Source organism: Mastigoproctus giganteus, chromosome 4 (assembly GCF_048544385.1).
Source record: "Mastigoproctus giganteus isolate SK-2022 chromosome 4, ASM4854438v1, whole genome shotgun sequence".
NCBI classification, from domain to species: Eukaryota; Metazoa; Arthropoda; class Arachnida; order Uropygi; family Thelyphonidae; genus Mastigoproctus; species Mastigoproctus giganteus.
Window position 1 is genome coordinate 62,905,475 of NC_143578.1, and position 21,272 is coordinate 62,926,746.

Here is a 21,272-nt window from a genome sequence, read left to right on the forward strand (position 1 = left end):
GAATTACGATGTGGGTGGAAAGAGATGTTAGTGGCGTTCAGATGACTTTAAACTAGCATCCAATACTCGAGGGAAGATGCTGGATTTCTTTTTTTTTATGTGCACACAGACAGAAATAGTCTGGATGTTTAGTAGGTGGAATCAGAATTTATAAATTCGATTGGACATTCGATGTTTGTTGCTGAAAAAAAATCCATCTTTAATGAGTTTACCACGACATCCTTCGGACACCGCTTTGTTGTTGAATCACGAGGGTCTTTCCTTCTCCCTGTTGCGTGCGATCAATAGATGTTCCGCAAAAGTTATCGACATATTTTCTTCCAAAAAAAAGCTAGGCGACTAACTTTTCAGCATTGATGAATACGTAATAGACCATCAAAGATATGAGCAGCACGCGGGCGTCAGGGAGCTCAGAAAAGGAGTTGTGCGAATTCTCCAATCCTTTGACAAGGGACCGCAGATAGCAAGTGATGAGGGCGCTCTTTTCCCCTCCCGTTTATAGTTTGAGACGCCCACAGGAGCAGAGGAGTTTACATTTTAATTATATACAAAATTTCGCTCCAATTAGCAAGATACAAGATTCTCAGACTTGAAACATCACGTGATGGAGCCTTGCCTAAAAGTGGCCGAAATCCTCACAATAATCCTTAACGTGAGGAAAAATTTCTTGTTCTTGGAAATCTTTCTACTCTCTGCCTTTTCGCCTGGGGCTCTTGCCAAGAAACATAATTAATCTTACGTCAGAAGCCACGACATTATCCTAAACTCCATCAGAATTTTTCCTCAATTCATTACACTGATAATGTACTTCGACAACAGTATCCTGAAGATTACAGATGCGCACGTAACCAGGCTGCAGCTCATTGACCGGTGAACTGGCGATAAAACAGTTAGCTGACCTTCTTGAAGACAATTTCTCATCATTGACGTCAGTACCACACTTTTTCTTTCTTTTTTTTCGTGTATGTGCCATGTTTAACTTCGAATGCTCACGCTGAAAATGCTGCGTACATCTTGCGAAAACGGTACATGGTAACCAAGTGGTTACCTAGGTTACCGAGTAGTCACCTCTCGTTTGTAACTAGGGGCAACCGCTGCAGAATTTAATTGTTAATATTGAGCGATACGTTATAAACAAAATTGAGTTTTCTCAGCTCTCTATTTCCATGTTTTGCCTAACTACACCCTAAAAGTTATTTTCTATACCATATTAAAATAAAAGTAACGAAAATTGTTTGAAAAACAACGCATTGGAGAATCGTAGTTATATTGGAAAAGTCTTCATACCTCTTTCACTCTTTTACCAATCGAAAATGTTTTTGTTTTTTTTAAAAACATCCTTTCCTAATAGTCTGAGAAGTAGCTCTAAGACTATTCGTAAGAAAAATAATAAGAAAAGAAAGAAATAGCTTTCGTTGACGATTTAAGAAATCGTCTTCAATTGAAATAGGCGTCTAAGAAGTCATAAAAATGGCGATTCTTCAGCATCTTTGTCCAAATTGTGCTTAAAAACAACTGGCTGGCTGCAGTTGGAATAGAATATCAAAAAGTGGAAATTTCTTCCGAAGTTTTTAAGAACAAAAAGAAACTTTTAAAATGTGATGAAGTGACAGCGATTGTTTATTAAAGATTTTGTTGTCCCCCAATATATTTAGAGAAATTTCCAGAATTGCAACAGTCTTCTGGAACTAACTGAAAATCCAGGAACTCGAAGTATAGTACGTGCCTTGTGATTTAAATTGTGATCTGTAGTATATAATGGCGTATAAATGTAGCTTTAAAATGCACTATAATAAATAAGAATATCTCATTGATATATCCCTTCGTACAAGTTTATTTAAATATAAAACAAACTTCTTAATCAGATTTCGGATGAGAGTGAAGACTATAGTTTAAAAATACTCATCTTCGTGGTTAGTCAATTGGAAAAGTAAACAACTTATTGACAGAAATATGGTGAGGTCATTTGTTAATTCAAACATCAAAAACCACATCATCATCATTTTCCGGAATTTAGTTCTATGATTATAAATCGAATACCAACTAATTGACTTATGATAAATGTTAGCATAATCATCAGGGTATTTGAGAATGTAGTGTATAAACAACCGAATGCCTAATTACACCATTCTATTGTTTATAAGTGATAAAATAAATTAATACCGCTTCTTATATTTTTCTTGCTATGCAGTTGTTTTGTTTGTTGGTCAAGAAACAGTTGATTTAAGATAAACCACATTTAGAATTATTTTAATTTAGAATTAATTTAGGAGTATGGCAGAAGAGGCAGGTCTCGCGCTATTTTAAAGATTGGTGTTAATACCCAATTCGTGATCAAACATTTCCCACCTCAACTCAAAGCAACCAACTATTGAAAAAATTTCTGTTTTCTACCACTAAAATGAATATTTATAAAGTGCAATAGGAACTCCAAAGACAGTTCGTTACTAAGATCGAAAAACTGTTAGTTGAAGATACTAATGGAACCATTCTAAAGCTGATTCGGCATGATCCAAGCAGCAAGCACACCTAGAGAAAATACAAGCCGAACAAATCTTCATTGATTCATCGATGATCGTGGTGGATGCAGGTTGTCCCGCCTTGTGCGAGTCAATAGACGGAAAATGGTGGAAGGCTGATCATGGACTTTAACCAGGGGGAAACTAGCGGTGTTTCTAAAACCACGATTCAACGAACCTTCCTTCGTATGAGAGTCCGGAGTAGACGCTGCCCATGATTATGGCCACCCATTGCCAAAGACGCCAATAACGGCGTCATTGGACCAAAGACGCCTGATTTTGAATCACATTTCCTACTATTCCTTGTAGATGGAAGGTAGCGCCAAACTGCGAAGAGGAGTCACTCCATTGTCCTGTTTCAACAGAAACACGCAGGTGGTGGCAACGTTTTCTTGGGAATCTCTTGGAGCCCTAGACCACACTCTAAATACCAAAAAACTGCATATCCCTTGTGGCTGTCTGCGCTGGTAGCACAGTGGTTATAATTACCACACCGTTTGGAAAATATCCTGGTTCGTATTTACAAAAGAAGCTTTTCCTGACAATGGAATCATCGTCCTTATATTTTTGGTTTCCAAAACCGCGGAAGGACCTTGCAAATTCACATTATAGACATGCCATCCTGACTAGCCGTATGATCAAGCTAGTCAAGAGTAAGATCAAGATCAAGTGGCCAGTGCTCGGTTAACGTGCTTCCTAGCCCAAGATGGTCCATTGGCCTCCTAGTTGTGAAGCGCTTGTACTATTATGGAATTTCTATTGATTCGACTGAAACGAATATCCGTTTTGTCTTTATATAGTAAGAACACCTTGCCATAGTTTTTTGATATGGGCCTATAGGAAATGGGTCGCGTAGAAACCTCCCACAGTTCATAAAAAGTTATAAATATAAAATAAATAACACACAACTCAATCAATGAATTCAGCATCTTTATTGGTGATTGATACAACACTGGTGATTTAGTGCCATTTATTTATTTGGCGAAGTTGGCATATTTTTATTTGGGGGTGGGGAAAAGAATTTAATTGTGCATGTACAGGAGGGCCAATGGAAAAAGAGTAAAATCAGACAAAATATTATTGTAATACAGAATTATTAATGTAAATATTATAATTTATAGAAGAATTAAAACAGAGAAACATAAGTTAAAGAAAGTCTCCAAACATCAGAGACAATTTTTTGGAGTAAAATCTATAAATATTTGAAAAACTTTATTTAAAAAAAAAAATTAATTCTAAATATTCAAATAGTAAATTTATAAAAAATTGTACGTTAGAGAAAAATATTTAAATAACAATTAGTAATTAATTAGTAATTAAAATTAAAAAGGGTTTATCGAATTCTGTTTTTTTTATTTTCAAATAGAAATTTTAAAAAATATATTTAGGAAAGTAATTTAAAATATTTTAAATTAAAGTATATTTATTACGTTTTATCTATTTTAGTTTAGGTTATGCAGGAGAGTTAAAAAAAATTAAAATACACTTGGAACGTTTTTTTTTTTGGCTTTAGATAGATAATATAGTATTTTGTTACTTTATCGATAGGTGGCGTGTTTTTATCATTTGCACCAGAATTAAATTTTTACCATTCGGGCAATAATTAAATGCGTGTTTTTAGTTTTATTATCTTTTAAATAAAACTTTCGAACTATTTTTAAATAAATTACAAAGAGAAAACTATTGGATGGGAATGTCCGATGTGTACTTTGATTTTCATAAACTGGAAAAAGCAGTCCTGATTTCTACCGAAGAGTTACGCAGACCTAAGAAAAGAAAATCTATTTAAAACATTCTACTTTAATAAATTAAAAAAAGAAACGAAACTTATAAAATAACGCAGAATATCTACAACCATCTCCGATTCTCCCAGATACACTTTTCTCCCATTTGAGTTTGCTTCAAGATTCTACTAAGAAAAACTGTAATAATTCCAAAACCGTATCTTTTTTAACATAGTACAACGTTTTGAGAATTCCAACACTTTTCTTCATCAAGTGCAGTTCCAAATTTCAGAATTTTTTTTTACAGAAAAACAACGATTTCTCCTAGAAGATCTCGAAATGACTCCTATAGAAAAAAAAAAAAAACTGTTCTTACTATCTACATATACCTTCGTTTTAAATACCATTCGACAAAAGTAGGTTTGAGCACACTCTGAAGTATGTTTATCCATGCAGAATTTGACATTGATTTTCCTTTCCCGATACATAAGAGTGAATTCGCGAGCCAATTCCCGTTTCCCCTCTCTTACTAGGACGCAATAAATGAGTGCATGTATATTTACAGCTATAATTTAAACATTTAGTTCTATAGTTAAGACTTAGCTAATACTTTGCAGCTATTGTAGTACTTCGACTATGATCAATAGCCAAATATATATATATTTATTTATTTATATACATACATACACACGCACATACTCAATACAATCATCCTAATGTCTTAGACTCTAAAATACACACACACACAAACCTGCTTACATCTCCTGTCGCATTTTGCATTCTTTATTGAGCATTCGAGTATAAACGAGGTTGGTATAATTCTTCACCAATTACAAATGAGCCCCAAATTATTTGTAATTGGTTGGAAGGGATTACACACAACATCTAATATACTCTGGGACTAAATCCAAACCTCAGATACAATCCCCGTTCATAGATTTCCCCCTCGATTATTGAAGAGAGGGAGGAAAAAAAAGACACCGATGAAAGTCATATCACACCAATCTATATACAAGGTCATGGATCCGACCGGGTTTCGATCGTGTATCAAAACCCGTCTAAAAATTCCATCGACTGTTAATATCAGGCTTTCATATCATCACACACAGACGCATATATGTGTATACACATAGACGTATGCGCACACACACAGACACGCTGGAAAGAAAATCTTGGGCTTGGAGAGGAAGAACAGTTAAGACGCTGTCTGGTCCATTCCCAGCATCCTGGAAGAAAGAGGCTGGAAATACTCTCCTATATGAGTACCAACATCATGTTTGCTGTTTGCTCTAAGAAATATCCTAATAGTATTTTTGCCATCTACTCTACAAGATACAAGTGGCGTATACGCCTTTGGTTGTATGGTAAAAGGACGATTGCTTAGTTCTAGAGGAAGACGATGAATCATTTAATGAAGGCAAAGTACCCATCACAACATTTTTCCCAAGTATTTAGTGATGGAGTGGTTACTTATCCTTTCTTCTGCACCACTCAACGAAATTTATATTCACAGGTCACTCTCACGCACCCCATTTGGTCTTTTAAGTCCCGTGAGCAATAGTCACATCTAGTTGGGAACAGATCACAGACAATACACTGTTGTTCTAACACAACAGTCCAATCTGTTGGACTCCCTAACCTAGAAGATCCTGGATAATTGTGATTGTTTCAAAACGCACAAATATGGCTGACAGTCCTGGTTAGATTTGCATAAGGTTAACTTAAAAATGTACATCTCTCTATTAGCAAACTTTTGATCTGTGAGCCCCTCCCAGATAGTTCCCAACATCGATCAGATCAAAGAAAAAAAATCCCCACTACACTCATCTAATGAGAGGATTCCTGCAAACATTTCCCTACGTTTATGGAGATTTTCTTAGTAGTCACAGAGAGGCTAAACTATCCTTGTCACTCTCAGTCTGACATTTGGATGGAGTCGCCTGCATTGTCAACTTCACCTGCTCCACCGAGCTTCCTAAAAATACAAAACAGAAAAAAAAAAAAAACGATCATGAGACAGTAAGCATGATATTTAATATAATTTCAATAAAACTTTTTCCTAAGCTAACCAATCAGTGACCTACAGACATTGTGAAGGTGATATCCTCATCACTCAGTCCCCAGTAGTGAATTTATGTCACTTTCCTTATAAATAATACAATTTTTAGAGATAGAGTTATTATTACCAATAAAAATACGTATTATTTGATTTTAATAGTTTAACCTTCCGGTAGATGGCACAAGTAGTCATTCTAACAAAAGATTTATTTATTTTAAAATAGTTTAACTTCCGGTAGATGGCGCAAGTAGTCATTCTAACAAAGCTCCATTTATTTTTAAGATAGTTTTAACCTTCCGGTAGATGGCGCAAGTAGTCATTCCAACAAAGCTCCATTTATTTTTAAGATAGTTTTAAACTTCCGGTAGATGGCGCAAGTAGTCATTCTAACAAAAGCTTTATTTTTCTAAGACTTAACTCATGTTTATTAATATTTGCTCTTTAAAATACAATTTTAAATCGATTCCATCATTCTTATCCGATTTCTTTTTTAAAGTGACAATTTGCTACAACCAACTTATTTCAATTATCGATTCTAAAAGATACTTCAAAACCACCTGAATGGGGAGGGGGTCGAAGGAGAAAATGTATCATTCTAATGATGAATATTCTACCATGCATAAATTTAGGATCTAATTTTGAATAGAAATACGCGAAGACAAATGGTTTGTCGATGACACCGGAAGATGACAGTGTGTGGTGAAGGGAGAGGCGATCTGTCAGCTCTTTTGAAAGCTACCTCTTTAAAACTAAAGTTGAGAAGTTAATCGGGTGACAGCAATGAGAAAAATATTCCCAGCTTCCTCAAGAACTGCCCCATCATTCTTCCTCTACAGGAGGGAGGAGACAAAGCGTAGTTTCAGCTAGAAGAATGTGGACCACTTGCAAATATCGAGTTCTTGTCGAGGGAGTGAATTCGACCGTATAAGATTGCGCGTGTTAAGCGCCAAGGAAACCAAGACTATGAGGTGTCAGTATATTTTGTCACTAATTAAAAACAATGGCGGGGAAGTTGAATCAAAATCAAACCATGGATAATTGAGTAGTTATAGCACTTTCAAAAGTGTGTGAATTCATCGCTGACTCAAGTAATATTTTTAATAGTGTCTATTAAAATTTTCAACATTACAAAGGGCTTCAAACAGTTTTGTTGCTTGTGCAATATTTCCATTTAACCATCAGATACCACGTACTGGTGAATTTACGCCATCTGCTCTGAAATCTTCAGTTTCGCCACAAAATTTAACCTGCTCCATAATCCTTAACCCTGCACTCCAAAAAACGTCGATGACAAGTTCTATTTAGTGTGACCAAACTACTAATTGAGCAACATGAAGAAATTATGTGTCCAATATAATCTTAAGAGATTGGTACTTCAGGAACGCTGAAGAAGGGCTGGTATTGCCGTTCACAGCTGGATAGTATGAAAAGATGGTAAGCAGCCCATGTCAAAAATATCTATTAAACATCTAACAACTATATCTATTCCAAAGAGGAAAAAATCAGAAAGATACAATGGTCTGAAGGCTTTTGTAGTTGAAACAAGGAGCACAGTATCATGCATCATAAACCATAAAGCGAATTTGTAATAATACATTCATTTATTAACAGAGCTCCCCTACCCCTAAATGACTACTTATAAGAGTAGGTTAAGTGCTCAACTTGCAAAGACAAATCACACAATGTCCCAGCATACTGTTTCAGTAAAACCATGCGTTATGAAGGTCGGTTTGTCTTCTGACTAACTCAGCATTTAGAAAAGAAAGCTTGGAGTTCTCTCCCCTTAACGATCCTCTGTTTTTGTCTCCACAAAGGTGCGAAGCATCAAACATTATGCTGAGCCTACGATTTTGTGTTCGATGTGTGGCCGACAAAGCGTAACCAACCAGCAACTCCCCCTTCTCAGTACTTCACATCCACTCACCTTCTTCGAACACCCCCATTCTTTGCGATGCATTACATTGATAACACTTAACCCCCGAGGTTAAGACGGCTCAGCGAGTTCCGCACAACTTGCAAAGTAGGTTTTTCGAGGGTTTCTATTACACTACACTTAAGGGGTCACAAGACTATCCCTCCTCTATCACTGGCGAAATCATTGATCTCGGTGCGGTCGTTAAAGTGCCGGAGAATACAGAAAACTGCCGACAGAGCAGTGACGGTTACCATTATGTGTTGAACGCGGGCACTCTACCCTCGCGCTTCGAGGTAAACTTCTAACAGTCCGTTTGTGGATCGATCCCACTCACTTACCATTGACGTCATCCGAAATGGATGGGGGGGGGAAGAGGAGGCGGTTCTCTTTCACTCCCTACTCCTGCTCTCCTCGAATTCGTTTTCATATTTGTTTCTTTGGAAACTGAGAATTTTCTCGGGGTTCTTTTATCTTCCCCCCCACCTCCCTACTTCGAGTGAATTTGCGTTAAAACAACTCTCTTCGTTTTTCTTTTTCTCTTCAAGATCCCTTCTTCGTTAAAATCCTTATAGTTATAGAAATCATTTTATTTCCATCTGTGGAAAGAGAATGCAAGTTGGGGCCTTTAGGGGGGGGGAATGGCAGAAAAAACTGTTTTCTTTCCAACCTAACTCTTGGCAAAATGGATTTTAATTAATCCAACAAAATAAGTTGTTTGAACTGCACCAGAATTGTTGTGACTACAATGACAATTATTCTAATTCAATAAGAGAATTGGTGTTTTTAATTGTCAGTTCCTTCTACTTCATGCTTTGTAATTATGTTCGTTTAATGTAGAATGAAAGAGGCTGGAAGATGCAGCCATTTTTTTTTTTTTTAACTCGATCTGAAGGTATTTGCACACTAATTAGTTTGTTTAAGCCGATTGGAATTACAAATTCTCCTCTTTAACGAGAACGTATTATTCTGGAGATTGCAAATCATTTTAGAAATGACTTCAACCACAAGTTCTAGAAACGTTACTGTCCAAAATGAATCACGACAGCGAAAACATTTAGAAAAGATGCAATTTAATTAATTAGAATAATTTAGCAAAATATCTAAATGAAGAATCGAGGGTGGGTTGGGAAGAAATGAGTCTATTTAGGGACGGACATCCTTATAGGCAATTATATTTCTTATTTCGCGCCCTTCACTCCATCGTCTCATCCTCGAAGTAGCTCCTCGCCCTCATAAGCTCCCCGATCAAGTAATTACCACCCGGAAATGGGGACCGGACATGGCGTTGCTTAGCAACAAGACGATTCAAATTGCAATCACGATTAAGAGGTGCACATCGTCATAAGATGAAAGTTTCTAATGGGGTGATGACGAAGTGGGCACTGTGTTACCATTGATGGCAGGCACATCTTGTAATTTGGTAACAATACGAACACTATTGTGGCGAACAATAGACAGGCTTCAGTTCTTAAGTTCGTTTTAATCGTTAACAAATTGATGTCACTTCGTTTAAACAAACATTCGCTGCCTATACGCGCAGATGCAGCCAGATTAAATTCTAAATCTACTTATTGATGCTTCAGATGATCCTTGTAGTCGGGTGTCCGTGTTTCTGGGGGCGTATTCTATGCCTTTTTCAGTGGTTGGCCCAATCAGACAACACCGTTAGTACCACTGAAAGAACCAGACCAAAAATTGACATTTGGGATTCACAGGCCTTCTTTTGTGATACTAGCTGTACGTATTAACAATACAACCTTGTTCTCATTCACCATCCAGTGCCTTACAATATCCAAGGTCCCCCCCCAGCAGAGGGTTGTAGTATGCTGCCATCTATTACGAATATAGAGAACTACAATCACTGATGCATCTGGTTTAGACTTTGCAGATTTAAAATGGCAAAGTTTCACGGACTATTGTCCCTCTAGTTTTTTGGGGGATCACACTAGGAAAATCTCTTCTATGTTATCTTGGAAACGGCTTCTAAAATTGTCTGATAGATTCTGAAATGAAGGGTATTTTTTTCTTTTAAGGGACGTATTTAAATTAAAATAGTCGTCACTGCCATACATTTTCATCAGAGGAGTAATCAGAATCCGGTGTGTCAGAGACTTGAACAAAAATTGCAATCAGTCTACTTGTAAGGAATACCGGGATGTGGAGAGAAAATTCATCTGATACAGCTATTTGGGAGAACGTGTTTCCTAAAATAGACTGTCAATAGGAATGGCATTTCATCTACCTCTTTTCCACTGATTTGCTCCTATTTACATAAAGCCTACTTCAGTCAATTCTTCCTTCTCTCTTTCATCGTTGGCAGAGTTTCCTTGGACACACACACACACACGTAACGCTGTGTTCGCTCTTTCGATCGAAGATGGATCGATGAGGTTCGATTCGTGGTTCGCTAGTGATATCGACACAAGTGTGAGCAAGTAAATAAGGATTTCATTGCGCCTCACTAGGGTGCTGTTCCGATAGGAATATTTCCGCCAACGTTTACACACTTCAAGTCGACTTGGCCAAGAAAAACTGATAACGAGGACAGTGTGGTATCTACTTTGCCAAGTCTCATCTGAAGGAATGCGAGAGTTACTTCTGTTTAGCTGAATCGGAACAGTTTCTGGGTTTTCTTTTTTGGTTTTTATTATTACCTTTTTATGGAGATCGCATATTGTGTCTTATAACCATAAAAGTCTTCAAAAATTCGATAAAATATGTCCTTTGGCAATCTGACATTTGAATATAAACAAATTCTCTTTATTGATAATAGATGGCGCTACCTTCGACCACTACGTGATGTTGGTTCATCAATATAGTATTAATGAGTGTCACTGAATTTGCTAATAATTACTTTAATTTAGTGCCTCTATCGATTTTCATTATTATATTTTAAAATTGACTTCAATTTCTTGAAATTGTCTTGCTATTAAATGGATATTCATCCTTAAACATATTTAAAACAAACTTCTTTTAACTCCACAATTACTAATAGAAATATTATTAAGTAATAAATTCCAGATTATTATTTATTAACTAATAATATACAAAAATCTATCGATTAACTTAACAGGTGATCATTAGATGGCAGCACTTTCGTACGTTATAAATTTCCTATAAGAGTTTCAATAACCGGGTTTTTTAAAGAAAATTTCAATTATTATTAAAGAAAAAGTTGGAAAATATTAATAAATATCAATGTTATTCAAATCTGCTTATTTAATTAATTAAAAGTGGCATTAGTTTGAAGTTTGTCGGTATATGAACAAAATACAATCAATTTGTACTTAACGAATAGAACACTAGATGGCAGCACACGACAACTATCGATTTAACGCACTATCGATCTAACTTGTATATTAGTTAAGAAAATCTGGAATTTATTACTTACCAATAATATTTCTATTAGTAATCGATTTAGCTTGGTAAGAAAAATTAACGCATTGATTTTCTTGATAGCATTTCATCTGCCTCCTCAGAAAGTCCCTCATTTTTGTTGTTTATTATTTTTTTGAGAATTAGCGCCTCCAAACGCACCCCTCATTTTTGCTTATTTATTTATTTTTTTTTTTGAGAATTAATATGAACCTTACTTTTTCTGTTAATGTAATTTCGATAAGTTTCTGACGCAAGCCGAATTGGTTTAATCAAAATGATATTAGGGGATCGATCTATTTCTAAACAAACTGCCATCTTCACTCTCTTCAAAACTTGAGGCAAAGATCACGAAACCCCCATCAATAAAAGATTTAGGGTCCAAGGGCCGTGCTCATTAACACATAAAACTCGTTCTCACCCAAACATATCACGCAAAACAAAAATTTTCCAAATGTGCGCACGCCATTCAATATTCTTTCCTTCCCCATTTATATACTGCTGGATTCTTTCTACACACCTTAACAATTAATTAACTATTAATATTTAACATTCTGTGACTATCTGTAAGTGTTGAAGTGTTCAAGACACAACACTTTCCACCTGGCTGCTATAATTAAAGAAGCCATTTTTTACTTAATAGTGATAGTTATCGCTAGATGTCGCCTGCTGCAACTCAAAAAATATAAAGAAGCCATTTTTTTCTTAATACTGATAGTTATCGCTATATGTCGCCTGCTGCAACTCAAAAATATATTTAATAATTAAATGAAAATAAACTAGAAAGTTGTCAATGTAGATCGTGCTGCCATCTGTCGCACAATTTATAAACTAACCCTTATTTTGTATAATGTAATTATGGTATCTGATGTAACAGCGCTTAAATCAATTTTATAATGATATATTATACACTAATATTATTACATAATTAAGCTTAATAATATAATAGAATTATGGAACGATTTTTAAATGCTGAGATTATTTAAAATTTCCAAATCATAAAATACAATAGTTAAAAATAAAAAAAAAACTTATTAGAAAATAATTTAAACATAAAACATTTTATTAAATACTCGCCATTTGAGCAAACAACGAATAACGAATAGTTCCACAAGAAAACCTTGTTTAATCTTCTCGCATTCAGCATAGATATTACCGGGGTAACGTCTTCACTGTCTCTATCCAATTTTGCATCTTCGACTACCCTTTCCTGTTTAGTATTATGAACGGTGTCAAAAGAAGGGCGGGGATGGATCGAAGATTTCTATATCATCGCTTGCGTGACGTCTTTGAAATTAATTAGTTCACCAGAGGGGCAAAAGAGAAAAGAAAAAAAGCTTGAAGACTTAATAAATTCTTTGACGTATTTTCGTGTTTCCTTTTGCTTCCAATATATAAACTCCCTTCTGACAGCGTTGTCACGAAGGCGGGCGGACAGAGAAAATGATATTAGGGAAGATGACGGCACCACCTTTGATGTTCTCCCATTCTGGTTTAATGTCATCCGCGCTGTCTGCTTTGGCACTTGATGCGTCTTTATTGGAACTTACAAGAAGGCCCCCACTTAATTTAGGGACTCTGTTCGTTCGCGAATGCACAGTTGAGTAAACTGTCAGGACATTAGACTCACTTCCTAAGCAAAAAGGCACTTCATTAACCTCTTGACACCTGCAGTCACTTCGGCACGCAGCAATCGACCAATAAAAAATGTAATTGTGTAAAAAGAATTAATTAAAAATCAAGCAGATTGCGGCGAATATAAGAAGGTAGTTTTGTGGACGGAAGATTTGGTGAAAAGATCGAATTATTTGTTCCTCTTGAGAAAGTATGCTTGTGTTCACTTTAAAAGCTAGTTGCTACGCAACAGAATCGTGGTGAAGACTGTACCATTCCGAATTTCAGTGGACATTCATGGTCTTGTTTTATTTTGAGGGCCAAAGCAACGATGGATAGTAGGAAATCCATTGTCCACTTAGTGTCCATGATGAGTTTTGGAAAGGAAAAGGCAAATCCAGATAGGGAACGATGAGGGGGGGAGGACTAGGAAGTAGAACTTAATGTGGCTAGTGTTAGCAAAAAAAGCAGCTCCTGTTATTCAAGTAGAATCGAAAATGACTGATACAGTCATGCGCATTCATAGATGGAAGAGTATGGGTCAAAATGCTTAAATGCTAGGCAGAGAGAAGAAAGAACGTCACTTACCGTGATTTGCCGATGTCCCACACGTGCTGCTGGTCGGAGCTTTTTTGTAGGTGGCACTGTTCATCGTGAGTTTCCTGACGTTTTTGTCAGGATGGAAGATGATTATGTAAATCTTGGGCGAAAAGAGGCAGAACAGGGCCACGTAGGCGCTCAGAGATATGGACACACACAGGGTGGTGATTTGTACCTGGAAAACAAAAAAACACGACAAATGCAGAGCTTATTCGTGCCTTTATCGGATTAAGACAGAAATATTTTCTATTATACAACAGCCTCGCTTTCAGGATAAAAATTGGCGGTTAGTATTTACTAAACTGGTACTATTTGCCCTTCCAGGGTACTCGTTTTTATTCCAGCTTTCCATTATCACACGCATTTAATAAATTTAAAATCCAGTTTGTAGTTTAATGAAGAGAAGAAATGATGAAGCTATTTTCCTTCGGCAGCATCTCGCTAAGTAATAACCTATTCGCTAAACTATTTTAAGAAAGATTAAGGGAGATGTTGAGTGGAAATGTAGACAATATTTTCAGCTCTTAAAGAAGTAGCACAAAATCTCGAAAAGATTAAAATAAAATTCCCAACAGACACCCAAGTATTAACCGCGATGAAAGCATAAGAAAGTAACAAGAAAAGCTGCGAGATTAAGAAAGTTTCTTCCTTAAATAACTTTATTTATTAACGCGCAGCCCTATTGGCTCAATGCTCCTTTGGAACAAAGTTTTTTTACCCTTTAACCCTGATTTATGAACTTCTTTATTAACCCATAGTAACAGATTTTTATTAAGAATAATTATGAATCATTCTTAATAAAAATCGGTTGTATAAAGTAATAAAAAGTGCTGCAAATAATAAACATTTCTTACAGTACTTAACTGATATTAGTATAACTGGACAACAAACCAAGTACCAAAATCCACAATCGGGAAGACCCAAGACGTTTCCATATATTGTCAATAGATGGTGCTACTAACCATCGAAAGAAATTGATACCCGGAGTGGAAAATTGATTCGGAAGACTCAAAAAAGCGAGGGGAAATCTAGCAATTACAATCCAATTTACTCCGCAATATTCTATCATGATTCAAGTGAGATGTTTGTATCCCACGGGGATTCTCTCTTTTGCAGAAGAGTGGCTGAGTCGAGATTGCCAACGGTATCAGCAGTTGATGGCAATCGGCCGAATTCACACAGAATGCAAGGTAGAGCTAAACAAACACGATTAGGGTTGGGCCCCCTTCCCACATTCGTAAAAAATATACAGGAAAGGAACTTATAACTTCGTTAGAGAAAACATTTTAAAGGCTCCCTTGGCGATATTCAAAAGTAGCGGTCAGATAACTTTAGACGTTGAAGAAAAATCGATTCTGGTGTTTATAAACCACTTTTAAAACTCCCCAAAATATTTCATTTTATTTATTATTATTATTTATTTTTTTATCGAGTATGGTAGCATTCACGCGCCTATTTAGATACGCGGTCTTTCTATCTACGAGATGTCCAATCCCTATAAATCATTTGTGACGTCATCAGCTTTCTCACCCTGCTTTAATTTTCAATATTAATATGCCGGCACGGTACTGAAGATGGAGAGTAAGAGAAGGAAATTAAGGCTTTTGTAAAATGTCTCCTTGTGGCTATCCCTTTAAAAGTAACACTTCTAATTAGTTAGCCCAAAATTTATTCATTCCTGGAGGCAAACGTGTAATGCTTCGAAAAGTTCTAAAGTTCTTTTTTTTTTTAAAAGAATGCTCTTTATGCTGATAGACAACTTTACAGAACTACCAAAGTCTGATAATGAAGGTTGAAACAATGAAAAATGCGTTGCCTTCATTTTGTTAAGAGGAAACGTTAATTAACTCTCTTTATTTCTGCTAGAGGGCACAACTGTCCACTTACTCTCTCGCGCACCAAATAATAAAAATATTGTTGGCTTAAAATTCTCATAAATCGTCGCTAAAATGTTTAATAGCATTAGCGATTTCTTTAAACTGAACTTAAAAAAAAATTAAAACGTACTACGCTCAGGATTTACTCTTTATGAAGAATTTTTTTAAAAAAATAATTAACGCTTTCCAAGTTTAACGAAACAATTTATTATTTTCCTTCTAGATTTTAAGACGATATCGAAGTGTAATATTTGACCACTAGATGGCAGCACTCGTTGAATATATTTTGCCAACTGGTATTTGGATATATTCGGATATAACTTGTATTAGGAAAAATAGGGAAATTTCGATTATTTGGAGATAAACTGTATTCTGAAAAAGTAGGGGAAGTTTAGGGATAAAACTAGGAAGGTATTTCTTGAGACGTAATCAATCGGGAGCAGTTTAATCCCTAGGAAATACTACAAGAGTGTAGTGTCTCACACATACGTCCACCCCTGCTCCCCCCATTATTTTTCCTGCCTCTATTGTTAGCAACGCAGCAAACAAAAGGCCATTAACTGAACGGGTTAATTGACTGGTGCCGTTATTCGGACTAAAGCTGCCCCCCCCCGAACAGTCATTAGTCGACCACCTGGTCGAAGTATCTCTCTGCATACTTGCTCATCTGCACTAATTAGAAATAGTCCATCCTTTCGCGTGCTTGTTCGCTGGTTCGTTAAGTTCTGCTAGTGTGGGATGGTCAGGCAGTTAGCCCGTTAAACAGCACGCGTTCCGGATCCACACGCGGACTCCAAGTTGTGTGGAAAGAGAGGGGGAAGAAAAAAACTCCGGCTGTGGGTGGAGGAAAATGTTAGGAATGCCGAAGATGCTTAATTCGTTGAGAAAGCTTTTCTTCTTTCCGTTTTCTTTTTAATCATGGACGCTCTGTTGCCTCCTTGGAAGTATTCTGTTTTCCATACAATAAAGCCAGCATTCATTACGGTGGGGGAGAGCTTTTTATGAAGGAACTTGGCAAAAATGGAATTCTAATGAAAGAATTAAGCCTCATTAACTCTAGTGTACTTGATTACTAAGTTCTTGCCTAGGGTTTTATTGCCTTTTTTTTTTTTTTTTAGGTCTCAGTACAGTTATTCTCAGACTGAATTGCAAAGGAGAAAGAAAAAGCGTAACTCTCAACCAAAATCTAAAAAATAATTGTTGGGAATGAATGCCATAAACCAATTATTATTAATATTATAAAATCTATCTTCCATCTATACTGTATCCAATACGTTGTAAGTGTTGATATTTGTCATTTTGTAATGCAAAATGACAGGGTAGCCTAATTATTACACTACTTTAAAAACAAATGACATTACCAAAAGGGTAGTTCATTTATTTGAAATACACTGCTCTAACGGCCTGTTTCATACCTTTCTGGTCCCTCATCATAAATAAGTTCCCCGATAAAATGTATGCATTGAAAATACTACTCCTTATTAAGTCGAATATGATGCTATTGAACTGATCAAGACATTGCTCACGAAGTATTTATTGAGTGGAATATTTATTTAGTGGAATTGTAAGATGTCTTGTTAAGACATCTTGCAATTCCACTGAAGAATACAGAAATAGCAGGAGGCAATGAAAGATTGCTATATTCCACTTGGACCTCAATAAAGCACAGAGAATGAACTGAAGGGGAACTGGGAACTCTGAAACAGTATGCGTGGCTTGATTATCAAGATTTTAATCTAAAAAAAAAAAAGGTCTAATATACCTTTCCCTTGACCAGAATAAACTAAATAAAAGGAGGGTTTCCTCACATGGACAGCTGCAAGCCCATTGCAAACTATCTCCGTGAGGAGACTTTAAATTCATACTGAGACTACCAAAATCAAAGAAAGAATTCAACCTTTACCTTAGGACCTTTCGCCTACCACAGCAACATATACCATCTTAGAGAAGACCAGCAATATCTGCTATGCCATATTCTCAGAAATCTAAAACTGACTTCCATCACCTACAAATTCCAATCTGATCCCAAGTTCCTTGGTATCAGATAAATACCGAATAAATTTTCGGCCAGTGAACGTACATAACAGGTCTGTCAGTCCAGCTGTTCTTTGAAATTCTAAGAGGTGGAGTGATTGAAAGGTCACTCCACCTTCGTAGAATTTCTAACATCAGTATTAAGTAAATCCTTTACAAAAATAAAGCCTAGATCCCCTACATATGAATGTCCAGAACAAGTAAAGACAGTGACCTCCCATAAAGACTTAGGGTTAGTGTAAGACGAACACCTCACCTTCTATAAACACTAAACACACAAAGGATTACAATAAGAACTTGCAGGAGATCGTAATCCTCCATATATTCTGAAATGCATCATGCCTATAACGTGTATGTGATCTGGTCCTCCGAACATTTCCAATGGTACCAGAAAAGACTGTTAGCACAGGAGTACTGAACCCTATGCTGAATTAACAGGATATTATGCAACAAGCATTATTATGAAGTTCACTGCATGGAGACAACAAATACTCGAAAAAAGTGCATATCCTGGTTAAATTCTACAAAAGAAACAACCACTTATACTGAGATCCACAGATAAATCCATATCAACAGAATAAAGACCATGTTGTACTTGCTTTTTGGTAGAAAACAGGGCCTAAGTACTTTGTCCAATTTCTACTTCATAGACTCGATAAAACATTTAAGATTAAATAACGCGGACTCGGAACAAGGCTGTTACGTTATTCTTTGACAACATCTTCGTATGTAAACATGATCAGCAAAATCCATGCACTGTGTTTCCAACAAAAAATTATTGACTAGAAATTGCAAAATCTTTGCCTAATCTCTGCCAGCACCTCATCTAAGCATGTGTTTTGTTGGAGAGAAAGAAATGCTGGAACCAGTCTTTTGTTGTGCCCGCTGGGGTATTATTTTGCTTGTAAGTCAGGTGTCACGTTCCTCCACCCGTCAGATAATTCTTCAAGCTTCATCAAAGAAGTAAACCCATCTTAAGCCACCCCCATCTGTCAGCGACTTCGAATAAGAAAGAAAAGAAAAAGTAATCTCCTTAAACAGATACTTTATCAACGGAGTGTCAAACAGTAAAGCTCGCAGAAGGATTTACAGCGTACCTATATAAAGAAACCCACTTTTCTTGCCTCAAAACTACTTAAAGATTAACGGTAAAGTTAAAGTTCCGGCCCCTATAGGGGAAAGGTATTTTTATAGGCTTCTGTTATTATTAGTTTCCGATCTTCAAAAGCCCAACAACACCGGTAGCATCGCTGGAGATACCAGACGGATATTAGCTTGTAAAACTGGTATTCGAAGTTCAGTTGAGTATGCTTTCGCTGTGGCCTCATCACCCATGGTACTCCCACGATCTCCTCGTGCCAATATCGAACCAATCTACTCCAAAGTAGGAATTTAATCCGCATCCTTCACTATATTTATGGGAAAGGTTTACAAAGCTATACTGCGGACAAGAGACATTAGCTTGTGCCAAACGACACCTTTTGAAACAGTTTACGCCACCTGGTGGTGATTTATGACACCATTAATGATGTTTACTGCGGATTATCGTAGTTTTATGGATATTAATTAATTCGCAGAGCAGCCGCGTTAATTGTGGGCGAAAATTAAGAACCAATTTTTTTTAAATTAAGTTTTCAGTCGATACTTTTCAAATAAGTTCAGAGTATTGGCAAAGAGAACACTTGGAATCATGGTTCAGACAAGCGCGAGATGAGAGCCCACGATATTCGCTTTGGTATTCAAATTTCTAAAGAAATATTGAAGGGAACAGTTAAAAGGCGAAAGATGTAGTAGCTAGAAGCATTTTCTTTCTAAATATGCGAGGACATGTCAGTAGATAATGATTTATCACAGCATGCGCGCTCAGTTAGTTTGTGAGGTGAGGGGGATTGCTTTTATAATGAAGGACAGACATCGAGTTTGGTGTGCATCACTTAAAGACCCCGACAAAGCTGAATATAATATATTTCATACCAAATATTAGTGCAATACTACAGTAACTCTTTTAAGACAAACAACAATATAATAGAACCAACTACGAACAGAACAACGATTAAGGAATAAAACATGGTGGCACTATCACGTGACTATTCAACTCGCATATCGGAGTTTCATTCTCAGATTATTTTAGTCTTAAAATAAAAATTAATAAAAAGGTTGCTTTAAAATTTTGATTGAATAATTAAGAAGTTTAATAATACTGCTAAATTTTTTTAAAAGAAAATTTAAACTCCATTTTTCGAAATTGGTTTATAAAAAAAGAATAAAACAATGATATCTTTCTTATTTTGCATTTGTATCATGGCAGACATCTTGGAAAGGCTTGTTCATGGTCCACCAAGAGATTCCTCACAGTCGAAATGCTGTTCATTAAAACCTAAAGAAATATAAGAAAGAAGAACGAAAAGAAAGAGATTTTACTTACCTCAAAGGAGTTTCCTGTCCCGAAGTAGATGGGAACAAACGCTAGCCATATAATACAAGTAGTATACATCGTAAAGCCAATGAACTTGGATTCATTAAAGTTCTCTGGGATTTTGCGCGTTTTTACAGCGTACACGGTGCACACAGTGATGAGGAGCATGTTGTAGATCAACGAGATAAGGAAACTCGAATCCTTAATTCTACACTTGAGGATCACCTCGTTGCGCTTAGCGTCCGGATAGTACTGGCGCGTGCCGGGCGGTTCCACGATGAACCACACGATGGTCGCGATGACCTCCACCGATATGAAGATCAGAGTGATGATCACCTGCGATCGCGGACTGATGAAGCTCGGCCTGCGGGCGGACTTGCGAGCGCTGTCGAAGATGCGGGATATGCGGTTGGTCTTGGTCAGGAGCGCGCTGTAGATGACGGAGAACCCGAAGCCGACTCCAAACCGCTGCATGCCGCACACTGCGATGCTCGGTTTGGCTAGCAGCACAAAGGTCATTAGATAACTGAACAGGATGCCCCCGAGCAGCATGTAGCTGAGCTCCCGGCCCGACGCCTTCACGATGGGCGTGTCATTGTACTTGAAGAATATGGCCACCACTGACAGCGTGAGGAGGATCCCGAAGCCCGAGATCACGATCGGGACGATAGCGAAAACGGTGTCCCATTGCATATATTGCTGGCGAAGTTCGTAGCAGCCCGTCTTGTCCGTGTACGGCCACCAGCCTGGCATGCAGTCCCTGCACGAGAACTCGTCGTGGACGTACTGCCACGCGTCGCATTTCGAACAAATCCAGCAACAGATGTCTCCCGCCTGCATGATTTTGATTTCACCGACCGCGCACGGCGGACTGCAAACGGATGGAGGGACCAGCTTCGTGCCCTTTGTCCAAACCACTTCTTCCAAGTCCATGTGCAACCCATCGAACCAGCGTCCAACTACTTTGTACTCGAAGTGGGAGCTGTTTCGCAGTCTCTGATAATTGTAGATGTTGTAGCGACCCAGTCCATCACCTTGGCTGTCAAATTTTACTTGGCTTCCAGCTAAATCTACATAAAAGAAAATGCATAAAGATTCAACAGTTTAATAATAATAAAAAAGTCTTTAAAATTTGCATA

The 21,272-nt window shown here is 37.0% G+C and overlaps 1 protein-coding gene across 3 annotated transcripts in view; it reads right to left on the bottom strand.

Moving 5' to 3' along the window:
• Nucleotides 1–5,530: 5,530 nt before the first annotated feature.
• Nucleotides 5,531–21,272, bottom strand: part of LOC150086786 (metabotropic glutamate receptor-like) — a 232,702-nt gene continuing 216,960 nt past the window's right edge. For all 3 annotated transcript variants that reach the window (XM_090371576.1, XM_090371578.1, XM_090371577.1), the window contains 3 exons: nucleotides 20,143–21,203; nucleotides 13,795–13,981; nucleotides 5,531–6,218 (listed from right to left, as the gene is read on the bottom strand). In XM_090371576.1, coding sequence (XP_090227702.1) covers nucleotides 6,127–6,218; nucleotides 13,795–13,981; nucleotides 20,143–21,203 — 1,340 coding nt within the window. In that variant the 3' untranslated portion in view covers nucleotides 5,531–6,126. The remainder of the gene's footprint in view (nucleotides 6,219–13,794; nucleotides 13,982–20,142; nucleotides 21,204–21,272) is intronic.